Source organism: Haematobia irritans, chromosome 5 (genome assembly GCF_050003625.1).
Source record: "Haematobia irritans isolate KBUSLIRL chromosome 5, ASM5000362v1, whole genome shotgun sequence".
In the NCBI taxonomy this organism is placed as follows: domain Eukaryota; kingdom Metazoa; phylum Arthropoda; class Insecta; order Diptera; family Muscidae; genus Haematobia; species Haematobia irritans.
This window is the reverse complement of record NC_134401.1, coordinates 78,822,063-78,838,125: the sequence shown is the minus strand read 5'-3', so window position 1 is coordinate 78,838,125 and position 16,063 is coordinate 78,822,063. Positions and strand designations below refer to the sequence as shown.

The 16,063-nt window shown below is 33.1% G+C and overlaps 1 protein-coding gene across 1 annotated transcript in view; it reads left to right on the top strand.

The window, feature by feature from the left end:
* The window catches only part of Gp210 (nucleoporin 210), a 280,949-nt gene that overhangs the window by 29,449 nt on the left and 235,437 nt on the right, over positions 1-16,063 (top strand). Inside the window, exon 15 of the mRNA XM_075309079.1 lies at positions 7,585-7,710. Within this exon, the coding sequence (XP_075165194.1) occupies positions 7,585-7,710 (126 nt within the window). The remainder of the gene's footprint in view (positions 1-7,584; positions 7,711-16,063) is intronic.

Sequence of the window (16,063 nt, the reverse complement as noted above, 5' to 3'; positions counted from 1 at the left end):
GAAATGAAATGAAAAACTTGATTTCATATTATATGTTGGACAGAATTTTCTCTCAAAGAAGATTGTGCTCAAAAACAGTTTATTTCTGCCTAATTGCATATTCCCTCACATCTGTCTCACTTCCACGAGATTTTTTAGTTTTTACCACCTTTTTCTGTAATACAAACAATCTTGAAGAAATTATTCAATTTTATAAATTTTACTTTTCGTCTGGACGGAGAATCGAACCGAACAGTTTGTAAGCCAATACTCTATCCACTGGGCTATCATCCCTCATCCCTGCTCCGACCGAACTCCAATTTTTTTTACATTTATTTTTACATATATTCCAAAAAATCCCAAAAAGATGTTCGACATCACATATTACTATATTACATTTTTACAATGAAACTTCGGAATGTGGGTTATTAAAGAAAAGTGCTTGATACACCCAGAGAAGGAATATGATCACCTCAAACATGTTTTAAGAGCAAAATGTTATTTTTGGGTGGTGACCGTTTTTTCTCGCTCTCTGAATAAAATATCGAAATTTGTAAATTTATATATGTTTACATTCACGGTTTCGTCCACGGACGATCACGATTTAACCCTTCTGTGCGTGGTTCTGTGAGTTGAAAACTTTAAATTTGTATGTGATTGAATCGTTAAATCTGTTGTTATAGGAGTTTAGTGCGCTTCTGCCTGATGAGGTCCAATGGAACCTACCACTAATTACATTAGTGGTTTTACCATAGTTTAAAAAGCATCGTAAAGAAATTGCGAATTTTTGGGTTTGGAACAATTAATAACACTAACATCCTTTCAAAAAATACCGTTATTTAGAAGAATTTGTCATTTTTGAAGTTTCCATTGGTTCCGTTGCTTGGTAGTACATAATTTTATGTTTTTCGCGGATATATCCACTACAGTGAAACTACAAATGCTACAAGTTATTTGAACTTCATAGTTAGAAATCGTGGTCGATCTAAGTTTTTAGATTTCTATACATGTTCCAGACCGAACAAAACGAACGGCACTAAAAAATCGTATTGTTTTTCCTTCAAAAATAATAACCTCTCAACCATCCTGTTTTTATTGTGGGTCCCACAGGACCTCATCACGCTGGTATCGCTTCTGGTGTTATCACCAGGGCTGTGGAGTCGGAGTCGGAGTCGGAGTCGGAGTCGGAGTCGGAGTCTTGGAGTCGGAGTCTGAAGATTTGGCTGGAGTCGGAGTCGGAGTCGTAAAAATTTTGCTCGACTCCGACTCCGGCTAAACCAAATTTTTTAAAACACTTCACATTTTTGTAACTAAAAAAGTTTTTTCGCAAATTAGTTTCCAATGCGTTATGCATTCGATCAATGTACACCACGATTGGAAATAAAAATCAACTTCCAATTACGGCTATCATTTTATGTTTCCTAGAATGTTAGACTAGCAAATGGGCTGGATCGATCCATTTTAATCCCCATATCAATTGTCAAAGCTGTTTTTTATAGAAAATTTTGTCACTATTGTATTTATATGGAATGTTTTGTCAAAATTTAATTTCTATAAAAAAATTATTCGAAATATTATTACTATAGAAAATTTTTTTCCTATAGAAAATTAAGTCAACATTTATTTCTATAGAAAATAAAAAATAAAACAAGTATATACAGCAGTATGTTCGTCCGGGCCAAATCATAAATACCCACCACCATGAATCAAATATACTAATTTCCTTAGAAAATTTCATGGGGGTTTGATGACAGATCAGTTTAACCAGTTCGCATCCCGAAAATAAATGCAAAGATTTTACCTATCAGATTCCGGATTTATAAGAACTATTTTTGTTTGAGTTTTAAAGGAATCATAAACATATCCTGTAAATGTGCAAGAAAATTAAGAAAAAATACCTTGATTTGAAATCTAAAATCTATAGCACACCAACTGTTTTATGATTACGAGAAGTAATATCTGGCAAATTTACATTTATGGTAAATGCACCTTCTGTATCCTCAATATCTGAAATCGGTCTATATGGAGGCCTTACTAGCGTTGCAACAACGAATTTTTATTTTGGACCAAATTTTTCCAAAATTCGTACCAGGGGACCAGTTTTCTAATTTAAATTAAAATAATTTAAAAGTTACAATTTTTCTAAAATTTTTCTTCGAAAGAAAATTTTTTCAAAATTTTATTTCTATATAAAATGTTGACCTCATTCTATCTCTATCGAAAATTTTGTCCATGTTTTATTTCTATAGAAAACTTGGTCCAAATTTTATTTCAATAGATTTCATTTTAGCCAAAATTTCAATTTGGCCAAAATTTAATTTCTATAGAAAATGTAGCCAAAGTTTAATTCTATTGAAAATTTAGCCAAAATTTAATTTCTGTAAAAAATTTAGCCAAAATTTTATTTCTATTACATATTTAACAGAAATTTGTACAAAATTTTTGCATAATATTGTATCCCAAAATTTTTTAAGAAGCTTATTTCTATACAAAATTTTGTTAAAATTTTATTTCTATGAAAAATTTGTTAAAATTTTATTTCTATGAAAATTTTGTTAAAATTTTATTTCTATAGAAATTTTTGTCCAAATGTTATTTCTGCAGAAAAATTCCATTTGGTGTGACCATCGGACCAACTTCAATAATTTTTGGGGTCTATTTTGATCAATCGGACTAATGGGGCTAAGCCAAAAACATGGAAGGATACGTACAGTATTCAGCACATCTATTGTAGTTCTAGAATATAGACTCCAAAACGGAGGGCCGGCTTATAAGGGGACTATATCAAAAACTGGACCGATACACAATATATTCGGCACACCTCTTAATGGTCCTAGAATACCTCCAGATTTCAAATTTCAGGTAAATTGGATAAAAACTACGGATTGTAGAAGTCCAAGAAGTAAACTCGTAACATCGGTCTAAAAGGGGGCTATATCAAAACTTCGTCCGATAGTGACCATCTTCGGCACGCCTTGTAATGGTCCTATAATACCTCCAGATTTCCAACTTCAGACAAATTGGATAAAAACTACGGATTCTAGAAGCTCAAGAAATAAAATCGGGAGTTCTGTCTATATGGGAGCTATATTAAAACATGGTCCGATAATCACCATTTTCAGCACTCCTCCTTATAGCCCTAGAATACCTCTAGGTTTCCAATTTCTGGCAAATTGGATAAAAACTACGGTTTTTGTAAGCCCAAGACCCCAAATCGGGCGATCGGTTGATATGGGAGCTATATCAAAACCTGGACCGATCTAGCTCATCTTCGACATGACAAACTTATTATACCCCTGTCACCATTCTATGGTGTTGGGTATAAAAATATTTTTATGTAGAAAATTTTGTCAAAAATTTATTTCTATAGAAAATTTAGCCAAAATTTTGCTTCTATAGAAAATTGTACAAAATTTTATTTACACAAAAAATTTTCCAAAATTTCTATTAATAATTTTTTCAAATTTTTTTCTATAGAAAATTGTGCCAAAATTTTGTTACTTTCTATAGAAAATTTTGTCAAAATTTGTTTAATATAGTCTTTTTATAGAAAATTTGGTAAAAATTTATTTATATAGAAAATTTTCTCAAACATTTATTTATATAGAGAATTTAGTTCAAATTTTGTTTCTATAGAAAATTTTGCAAACTTTTATTTACTACACAAAAATTTTTCCAAAATTTCTATTTATATTTTTTTTCAAAATTTTATTTCTATAAAACAATTTGTCAAAATTTTATTTATGTAGCAAATTTTCTCAAATTTTTTTCTTACTGATACTCACTGCTAAGTCGAAAACAGGTAAAAGTGACTCAAAGTTTGCTATATAAAAAATTATGAATGTTTCCCAAATATTGCACGAGATTTTGTAGAAGTCTGATTTCAGATTTTATCAAAATGTTGATCTAAATACAAAGTTGTGCAGAGTATGTTACAATCGGCCCGCCCGACTTTAGACTTTCTTTGCATTTTTATTTTTTGATATAATTGTGTTACGTCCCATAACGTTAGATTTAAATTTTAGGTACAGAGATTTTCTAGAAGTATATACAATTTTGTCTAAATCGATTCAGATTCAAATTCATGCATATGGGAATATAACCCTTTATAATAATTTTCGTCCACAAATACATATACTGTCGGTATCTTCTCATATTATGATGGGTATTTATACATTATTTTATTTATTAAACATTGCCCTAAATTTGAAATAAAGAGTTTAATTGGTATAAATGCGAAATTAAGACCTTTCTTGCACACATAAATAAATACGATACTTTATATCGATCCATATATATACCCCATATATATCCCCTCAATAGAACTACAAATTAGTGGTACTAAAATGAGATTTAGTTATATTACCCGGAGTCGACTCCGGAGTCGGAGTCGGAGTCGAGCTGATGAAAAATGCTGGAGTCGGAGTCGGAGTCGGAGTCGAGCAAAATTGGCTCGACTCCACAGCCCTGGTTATCACATAATAAATTTTGTAATTTTGTAATGTGAATTTAGTGTAGAAATGAAAACGTGTAAATTTATGTTCACAACAATGATACTACACTCAAAAAAAAGTTTATTTGGATCCAAAGATTTTGACCTGCCCTAAAAGATTTTGGTATTGATTCCGAGCCAAAGATGCGGCTTCTTTAAAATAAAGACATTTTTTTGCGACCTATCTGGCTTTAAATCTAGGACCAATAAAATTAAAATTAGAATACGGATCATATTTATCAAATTTTCATTCTCTTTTCGCGGTTCATTAATAAAGGACTCACGTACAAACAAATGCAAGTTTAAAAATCCAAATTATAACGGATGCTTCAAAGTAAACAATGTTTTGTTAATTCCAAAAAAACTTTAAACCAAAGATGCTAAATCCTCAAAATAAGTCTTAGTCTATATTTGAAGCATTTTTATCTTAAATCTAAAGTTTCAAAATTTCAGTCAATTTAAGTACAATTTCTTTAAATCAAAAGTGTGTTTAAGAAAAATTAACCTTAGTTCAAAGACATGCGACTTTAACGGAGGGACTCAAATTTACAAAATTTGTGTCCTAAATTTAATGAAAAAAAATTTTTTTGAAGCAAAGATTATAAACTTTATTTTAATTAAAATTTCATTATTTTAAAGAAATTTGTCCTTAATATTTTGTAAATTTAGCCTCCTAAAATTTAGGTTGTGTAATCTTTAATATCACGTAAATATTTTGTTTAATGTATGTACGATTTAAAAAAAAAAACACTTTTATGAACGGATCGTTGTGAAATGTGTACGCAGTTCATGATTTTTTTTTTTGGGAGTTTGCTTATAAGCTTTATTATTATATCATAAACAGAGAATGCAAATTCCGTAAATGAAATCTGTATCCTAATTTTAATATGATTAATCCTAGATTTAAATTTACATAGGTCCCTAAAAATGTCTTTATTTTAAAGAAGTCGCAACTTCAGGCTCAGAATCAATATCAAAATCCTAAAGGCAAAGACAAAATCTTTGTATCCAAGTCAGCTTTTTTTGAGTGTATATTTATAGATTTCGACCAAACCAAGAATCTCGAAGAAAGATAGGCCCAACATGTAAAAAAGGACGAACATTTAAAATTCTTTGGTGTCTACACTCGAAAAAAAGTTTATTTGAATTCAAAGGCTTTGACCTTATCGTATCGAATTTAGTATCCATTCCTATTTAAAGATGTTCCTTCTTTAAAATAAATACATTTTCTAGTAAACTATCTGGCTTTGTATATAGACGCTATAAATTCCAAATTAGAATTCAGATCTCATTTATTGAGTGTTCGTTCTCTTATATATCAATATAATCTGATATATCAGCAAAGGTATTTATGTACAAATAAATGTCACTTTAAAAATTCAAAGATAATCTTATTTTAAAGCAATTTTTTCCTTAATGTTGTTTAAATTGGGTGTCCTAAACAGTAGGTTGCATAATCGTCCATATCAGGACAATATCTGTGGATTTATGACAAAACCCCATAAGTCTAAAAATTCAATTTTACAGGAGAGCGAAAATACACTTTAAAGGGTCACAAAACCTTCTGTAGAAACGATCTGGAAAATGTTTAATATTTATGTGATAGACCTTTTCGAGAGCTTATTTTTAGACTTTGCAAAACCACCTAGCAGCCCCCGATTCAGAGAAAATTATATTGTTTTGTCATATGATATTTTATTTAAAAAAATAACATATCTCTATTTGTGGTGTTTTGTCGCATTGACTCTTAATCATATTCTGATTAAAAAACAACACAATTGAAGTAAAATATGCGTTTATTTTTATTTTTTTTTTCGACAAAACACCATGACTCGAAATATGTTGTTTGGTACAAAAAATTGGTCAATTACATAAAACTTATGTGGACTTCTATTGTTTTGTCATAAGTACCATACAAGTATTTCGATTTTATTTTACAACATATGATGTTTTGTCAAAATTAAATTTAAAAAGTTCCGAGTTGTGTTGTTTTCACCATTCTATATCTCCCGATCCTAGGGCAGATATCGAAAATCTGTAAACACAGAAAGATACGCCTTCAAAAACTACACACAACATAAAATTTTTGATAAATTATCCTATCTCGTCTTATGTGGTTTTGTCATAAGTCCACAGATATATTTTTCTGTGTTGGACTATATTTGGCATTATTTTGATAATCGCACCCTGCCAATTCCCTTTTACAACAGAAAATATTGTCCTAATATGGAGGATTATGCAACCTAAATTTTTGAACACGCAATATTCAGAGTGTCCAAGTTTATGAGGTTTCTCTGTATGTGAAAAAAATGTGCAGGAACTTTCTTTAGTTCCCATTTACTTGTGACCTTGAGTGACCCATATTGTGGCAAAAATGTTTTTCAGGTGAAAATGTTTTTGTTTGCTGGTTCCTCGTAATGATGATGCTACATCGCCTGCTGAGCTAGTGGTGGTGCTGTGGTATAGTTAGTTAGAGCTATCTATACGAAATAGTGGTAAGACAACTGCTGTTGGTCCGTTTGGTAACGATGATGTTGTCACTTCGACTATTCATAGCCTGGTAACATAAAAATGCAATGCGTTACGTTGCTACATAATCCTGGATGGCTACGTTTCCTTAGTTTTCTTTTCATTTTGCTATTGCATGTGAGGAGGGTCATGTGAGAGGATATGAGGGGGTGGCTGCATGTGTAGGAAGAAAAGCTCTGGTCGACTTGATTTGTGTGTTGCTGGTCATCTTGGGTGAACGCAACCTTCTACAAACACGACCGGAGTTGGATGATAGCATTTCGTAACATTTTATAGAGGGAATTTTCCCTTAAAGCCATATGATATTAAACAGCATATTCTATGGCAATTGCTCTAGGAATAGCCATAGTAGTAGCCATTCCCTTAGGGATGTCACCCCCTGCTTCCATGAGTGTGTCATTGGCCACAGAATGTTTTTTAATATCTATGGAGGATTTGGTTTCGTTATTTGTTAGATGCATACCAATGTTATTGTTCTTGCTCTTGCCGTTTTACTTAAATTATAGTAAATCATATTTATTTATATTGTTGTTGTTGTAAGTATTTTGCTGTTGTTATTATATATTTTGTTGTGTACATTTCAGATAAATCTGCCACGTGAAACGAGCAACATGATTGCCATCAGTTTAAGGGATGCTACCGGAGTTAAGCATGCTGAGGATTATATCAAACTGTCAGTCGGTGATTCCAAGCATATTTATCCAACTAAGGTAAGTCGACATCATCGTCGTCATCCTTGTTATTGTTGTAGCACAACAATGCTACAACATATTGCATTTAAATTGAAAATATCCATTTAAACATAGATAAACTACACTCACTCTGCATCCACACTCACTGCTATACCGCAATTCTTCGAGCGCTCACACTAACGTATCCAACATCGCTGGATTTCTGAAAATAGAAAGATGGGGAAAAAACAAAACAATTCTGTCATTGATTTATTTATGTAATACGATGATACTGTTTTTTGTTTTGGGTTTGATTGTTTCGCATCCTAATACTGGTATGAAGCGTTGCTGTATTAGATAGCTCTCGCCATGATAACTACGACGAGGATTGCGTTGATCGGTGCCATCGTCTCCATCAATGAAAGCAAAAAAGATTGCGACTCGCAATGTAGGAGGAATTATGTTAATAGCAACATGGTTGAATTGATCGCATCATATCCGATATATATTTCTTTGTGATACACGTCACTTGCTCGTTTGCATATCATCATCAGTTTAGATCCCTAGCGTATTGTACCAAAGACATAAGCGCATGCGAGATAAGCTTATGATGCCTTCGCCCGAGACCGGGTAGTCTTCCAAAGATATCGATTTCGATAAAGCCACACACGGAGTCAATACAAAAATCATTGGCTTAATTCAAAATCCTTGGATTAAAGCAAACTTATTTAGAAAAATTTTACAGAATAATAATGAGATTGGAGCTTGCCAATTGTGAGAACAAATAACTCCGATACAAATCTGTTTATCTTTGAAACAAAAAATGTTTGTACTTTTTCAATAAACTTGGGACTCGTCTTTGTATTCTTCTTTAAAATAAGAAAATATCTCAGCAAAAACTCTCATTACCCGGTAATCTTGTAGGTAAGCCTATTTAAAAATTAATAACCACTTATTAATTGGCATCGCTTCGGATTACATTTACATACGTATGTCCTAGAAGGAAAGTACTTCTCCCCAGGCATACTTTCGGTCATAAAATAAGTAGTGCATTTAAAGCATATAATCACCTAATATGTAATGACTTAATCGTAGATACGCCAAAGCTTGCAAAATAGCCACTTATTGTCTCAGACTTCCAAATGTCGAAAATATTGATTTATATCGCCGATTACAATGGATCAAAATATGGCGAGTGATGCTGTAATAGGAGAACTACTTGAATAGACACGAATATTGTATAAATAAACAAAAAATCTAATAAATAATCTCAATAAGATTACACGCAATTTAATTTCACACTTAAAATAGAAATAAATGTAGGTTGTTTAAGTGAGTTGGATTCGTGAATTACGTTATAATATATCCAATAGCCAATTCACATAAGGTTCGAAATCTACTAAAAGTGGATTTTAAGTCTCTTTTTTTATAAGGCTAATGGCATTTGAAATTTAGTTTAAGCGCATTTTGGAAGTGTAATGTGAATGACGTAAAGGGTGATTCTTTTGAGGTTAGGATTTTCATGCATTAGTATTTGACAGATCACGTGGGATTTCAGACATGGTGTCAAAGAGAAAGATGCTCAGTATGCTTTGACATTTCATCATGAATAGACTTACTAACGAGCCACAACGTCGAATTTTCAGTGAATGGGCCCTAGAAAAGTTGGCAGAAAATCCGCTTTTTTATCGACAAATTTTGTTCAGCGATGAGGCTCATTTCTGGTTGAATGGCTACGTAAATAAGCAAAATTGCCGCATTTGGAGTGAAGAGCAACCAGAAGCCGTTCAAGAACTGCCCATGCATCCCGAAAAATGCACTGTTTGGTGTGGTTTGTACGCTGGTGGAATCATTGGACCGTATTTTTTCAAAGATGCTGTTGGACGCAACGTTACGGTGAATGGCGATCGCTATCGTTCGATGCTAACAAACTTTTTGTTGCCAAAAATGGAAGAACTGAACTTGGTTGACATGTGGTTTCAACAAGATGGCGCTACATGCCACACAGCTCGCGATTCTATGGCCATTTTGAGGGAAAACTTCGGAGAACAATTCATCTCAAGAAATGGACCGGTAAGTTGGCCACCAAGATCATGCGATTTGACGCCTTTAGACTATTTTTTGTGGGGCTACGTCAAGTCTAAAGTCTACAGAAATAAGCCAGCAACTATTCCAGCTTTGGAAGACAACATTTCCGAAGAAATTCGGGCTATTCCGGCCGAAATGCTCGAAAAAGTTGCCCAAAATTGGACTTTCCGAATGGACCACCTAAGACGCAGCCGCGGTCAACATTTAAATGAAATTATCTTCAAAAAGTAAATGTCATGGACCAATCTAACGTTTCAAATAAAGAACCGATGAGATTTTGCAAATTTTATGCGTTTTAAAAAAAAAAAAAAAGTTATCAAGCTCTTAACAAATCACCCTTTATAAGAAAGCATTTATTTAAAACATAATATGATAATGTCACTAAACACAATTATAATGAAATATATGTGATAAAAATTTCTTAACGGAAAAATATAAGTGCTCGATTATGTGAATAATTATACCTAATTGTACCATCATTTATTCTATTTTATTAATTCGTTAACTACAACTGCCTAAAAATTTGAGAATAACAATTCGAAAATTACCGAGAAGTATTTATTTTTGTCATTACAAGTTAGTCATTATAACTCGCCGCAATGTAATGCAACGTGTAATGACAGCTTTACTCCTGGTAATGTAAATTGTAATGAGATGTGGTTACCTAGGTTTTGCTGGGATAGTACGCCTTTTTGATCATTACACTTAAAGAACTTTCTGTTAAACAACGTAATGTTTCACACTATTAATTAATTAACCCTTAAATGCGCACTGTATCTTTTAAGATACAACCAGAAAAAATCTTACGTCTTATATTTTTTTTAACGAATTCTATGAAATCAAGTTTGTTGATTTCACGTTAGGTTAGGTGGCAGCCCGATGTATCAGGCTCACTTATTAGACTATTCAGTCCATTGTGATACCACATTGGTGAACTTCTCTCTGCCCGATTCCATGTTAAGCTCAATGACAAGGGACCTCCTTTTTATAGCCGAGTCCGAACGGCGTTCCACATTGCAATGAAACCACTTATAGAAGCTTTGAAACCCACAGTTTGCTGAGGTGGGATAATCCTCCGCTTAAAAATTTTTTGGTGTTCGGTCGAAGCAGGAATCGAACCCACGACCTTGTGTATGCAAGGCGGGCATGCTAACCATTGCACCGCGGTGGCTCCCTGATTTCATGTTTCTTGTTGTTGTTCATTTGTGAAAAATCAAATTTTGACCAAAAATTCAAAAAAACTGCAAATTAGTTAAATAATATTTATCAGAGACGAAAGTAATGTTGGTGTAAAAAAGATGTGTACGAGGGCAGTTAGGAAACTTCTTAGCCTAGCACAAAAAGCACAGTATAAACAGAAAAAAGTCAAGTGTTTTGGAAACTTCCATCTCTGTTACACATGTTAAATTTTTTTCGATCTGGCAACTCCTTCACATAGAAACAGGTGTTCAAAAAAGACGCATCCGCAATGTTTTTACAATGGAAAAATTAGAAATGCGTGATGTCATTAAATATTTACATAAAAAAGGTTTATCGGGACAAGAAATTCATAATGATATGGTGAATGTGTTAGGTGAAAGCGCTCCTTCATATGCAACAGTAAAAAATTGGGTAGCTGAATTTAAACGTGGTCGTACAAGCATAGAAGATGAACCACGTAGTGGACGTCCAAAAACAGCAACAACAACAGAAATTGTAGCCAAAGTGCATGATATGGTATTAAATGATCGACGAATAAAAGTGCGTGAAATTGCTAATGTCATGGGCATCCCAAATGATCGAGTCCATTTAATTTTGCATGAAGAACTACAGATGAAAAAGCTTTCTGCATTTGTTAACAGTCGATCAAAAACTCATAAGAATAAACATTTCTCAAGCTTGTTTGGATCGTTTTAAGCGAAATAAAATGGATTTTAAGCTTCGTTTCATAACTGTTGATGAGACATGGATCCACCACTATACTCCAGAGACAAAAGAACAATCCAAACAAAGGACCGAAGCTGGAGGAAGTGCCCCAAAGAAGGCAAAAACAATTCAATCGGCTGGTAAGGTTATGGAAACGGGTTTTTGGGACTTCAAAGGTATTTTATTAATTGACTATCTGCAATAGGGTGAAACAATAAATTTAGAGTACTATTGCAACCTTTGGATCAATTAAATGTACAGATTCGAGAAAATCGTCCTGACAAGACAACGCACCAGCGCACAATGGCTAAAATCAACGAATTAAAGTACGATTTGCTTGACCACCCACCTTATTCTCCTGATTTAGCTCCCAGTGACTTTTACTTGTTCCCAAATCTAAAAAAATTCCTTGCTGGCAAGCGTTTTACCTCAAATGAAGATGCAATTACAGTTGTAAACCACTATTTTGAAGACCTTGAGGAAAACTATTTTAATCAAGGGATCGAATTGCTAGAAAAGGGTTGGACTAAGTGTATTGAAGTTTCAGGAGATTATATTGAAAAATAAATTTTAATAAGATTTTAATTGAAATATATTGCTGATATTTTTTCTGTGTACACTGAAAAAACAAATATTGACGTGAGGCCAAAGATTTCCGAGTTTTTCGTAGCATAAAAGACGCATTTCTCTGATATAATGTCTTTCCTTGTCCAAAAGTCGATAAACATTTCAATGTCCTTATAGTTAAGCCATTCGACTTAAAATTGGGTATCCTAAAATTAAAGAAAATTTTGTTTGACTAAGGTCAACTTGTCTTTAGTAATTCTGAAACTTCTTCAAAATTAATGAAATTGTCTTTAAATTTGTTGATTTTTTTGTATCTTTACTACAAAGCAAAAAAGCCTTTAAAAATGTGAGATTTTTTCAACACATGATCGGCCCTGCGTAACCCATACACATAACGAACTACACGTTAAGTCTATTTTTGCTCACGGAGTCACAATTTGCGAAGAGTTCAGATCCGTAAATTAAACCCGGTATCAAAAGACTTTTTGCCAGGAGAAGTCGGATATTGACTGGTGTGTATGAATGAGTAACCCATAAAGGACGTAACTTTGAATATGTCTGTCCAACGACTGTGTTTACATGTCTTGACCAACTCAAAGTGCTGTTGAATACCACTCGTAATTGGTTTATAAAAGGGACAACCCCTTCCGCGATCACATATCTACAAAAAAAAATGGCGTTTGTCGTTCAGAGACAACCTTAAACTTCTCTGAAATTTCAAGAAAATCAAGGAAATTTTCTTAAAGATTCAAAATGTCGGGTAAGAGGAGGAGGAGTTTATTTTTTTTCACTTGTTCTAACGGTATTCTCCGAATACTTTTTAGTTTCGTACATATTCTGAGGACTGTGTGCGTCACCAGTCTTTTTATTTTTGTTTTCATATCTATAGCTTACAACTATTTTTTGAACATACCAATTTTTTTTACAATTCAGGTTGTTTTTTCTGTTTTCTCTGTCAAGCATCTACAAATACATTTCAACAACAAATGCCTCATATTCAATAGATGAATTTGTTGAGCATCAGCAGTTTTTATATACAAATAAAGTTGTTTATTATTTATTTTCGGTCATTTTTTTGTGTGTGCAGATTACTCCGAAGGCCAACAAATTTACCGGAAAAACATATTTTCAGAAATAGCGCTATGATGTATTAAATACAATAAACTTGATTTCATAAAATTCGGTAAAAATTTTAAGAAGTAAGAATTTTTTCTGGTTGCATCTTAAAAGATACAGCGCGCATTTAAGGGTTAAATTTTGTTTCCTAGAATCAAGTAAGCGAAACTTAAATTAAAAGAGAATTGTGTCTTAAATGCCAATACCATAATCATTAGTGCACGCAAAAAAATAATTCTTTCCTCCCAAACGAAATTTTAGACAAACAAAGTTCGTTTCTCATTTGCTTTTCGCTGTAAGGAAGTGTATTTGGAAGAAGAGTATATACTTTTTGTGATAAACGTTTATTCTTTTAACAATTTCATAAAGACTAACTAAGACAATTTCATAAAGATTAACTAAAAAAAAAAAACATTGTTTTCTTACTAATTGCATTTTCCCTCACATCTTTCTCACATCCACGAAGTTTTTTAGTTCGTAACACCTTTTCCTGTAATACCAACAATGTAGAAGAAATTATACGATTTTATAAATTTTTATTTTTTTTTTTACCTTTCGCCTGGACGGAGAATTGAACCGCGGACCATGCAATTTGTAAGCCAACACACTATCCACTGAGCCATGTAGCCGTTATTGTCATCAATAGACAATTACCCATATAAGTTATATTTATATAGCATAGCTTGCGGCGCCCACGAGCCGATTAAACAAAGTTTATTTAACAGAAAAATACATTTAGTTGGGCACCTTGGAGCAGTGGTTGCTACGCCCGACTTGCATGCCAAGGGTCGTGGGTTCGATCTCTGCTTCGACCAAAGTTTTTTTTTTTTTACATATATTCCAGATATGGTCGGAAGATTCCGAAAAAATGTTCAACATTACATTCTACTATATTAAATTTTGAACTGTAAAATGTTTCTTATTAAAAACCTAAAGCCAGAAAAGAACAGTGTTTGATATAAACGAAAGGGACTGTGTTGTTGTTTCAAAAATACCTTTTTTTATTGAAAAAATAAAAATTTTGTAACAAACGATTTTTTTGGTGATAAAAGTTTAAAAATTTCGAAGCAATTCAAAAAACTCTAACAAAAGAAAAACGTTTTCGGTACACGTTTTCCAAACGTTTTTTTCTTTGCGTGTGGAAAGCCAACATCTTTGGAACGGCGCATGCTTTTTTTCAGTGCATGCGTCATTTATAAAGTGTATATCCTGAAGGGGCTTCTTCTACAAACACTCGTAGTTTGGTGTATGACCCATCGTCGTACTGTGGGCGGTTGGTGCTGTTCCAGAGGTTTGTCTACTGTCATGCTAATGTGAAGAGAACCGAGTTCTTAATTTGATCCTACCCTCTCCTTTTTGCTTTTATTTCATTTTCAATAGTACTCTTTCGAAGCTCGTTTTATATGAATCAATTAAAATATCAAAAATTCTAGTTTTTTTTTTCGCAACCATAGTTTTATCTCGTATCAAATCGTTTACACGAATACAAAGTACATGTTCCTTGAGATCACCAACAACTGCCGTCGCTGTATTGAATCATATCGTTTTCATTGTCAATTTCTATAGGCCTTCAAGCCCATAAGTGCGTGTATGACTGCATTATAAAGGTACCCTCGTAACAACGTACTTTATGCTTCTATTGCATCCTTTAGCTTTCCTGTCCATTGTGAATAGTTGTGTGTACAAATATTGCATATTATTGTCAAAGAAGAAAACGTAATATGTTGACGACATCAGTCCCATCTACAAACATAAGCATTTCTTACGCCTGCAGGGGTATTTGTCTCCGTCACATTGTTTAGAGGAAGGCCAAATCACCAGAGCCAGCATCTTCCTTGTGCCATGGCAAAGCGATGAGTGTCTTTTAGTCCTGGTTTTATTCTTCAACTACTCCACTCCTACCGGCACTTATGGTAGTGCCTGCTCTCAATGGTCATTATTTAGTTTGTCCATTTATAAGCATGTTGTTGGGGAGGTTGTATTGACATTTTGATAAGCAGCAAGAAGCAATAGCAGCAACTTGGATAAAAGTATCATTTCAAGAGATTAAATCTTTCCCTTGCATACGTGATTGTTTTGCTAAATATCCTAGTTTTCATTATTTAATAAACTTAAAGACAATTTTAACTACGACAATGTCTGCTGAGATATTTAAAGATAACCAACTGTGTACGATGTGACTTTTTATGAATGGCTAGAGATGGCCAATTTGTAGAAATCTGGAATTCGGTTCAACGTAAACAGGAGGTAACGCATCTTTTACACTAAATGCATACTATGCGAACTGTGTAATGTAGAACAATTTTATATTATACTATTTTACTATTCTTTTCCATAATATAGTTTCAGGTCATTTGCCAAAGTTCTGATTAATATATGGTACACTAAAAAAAATTCTGACCTAATATTAAAGATACATTTTTGGACACAAAATTTGAACCTTTTGACACCAACTTTTATGAGTATCCCTAAATTCTTAATTTGTGCGTTTGGGCGGTACAGAAACTTGCTTGTGAGGAACGTTTAGCAATTGTATATAAAAATTGCTATAATTACAAAACAAATTTTACGCTTATAGCCGTATTAAGTTATATTGCATATTTTTATACCCTTCACCACTACTCGTACTGTAGTACAGGATATAATAGGTTTGTGCATTTGTATATAACGCCAAGAACGAAAAGTCAATGACCCATCGTTTATATACCGATCGTCT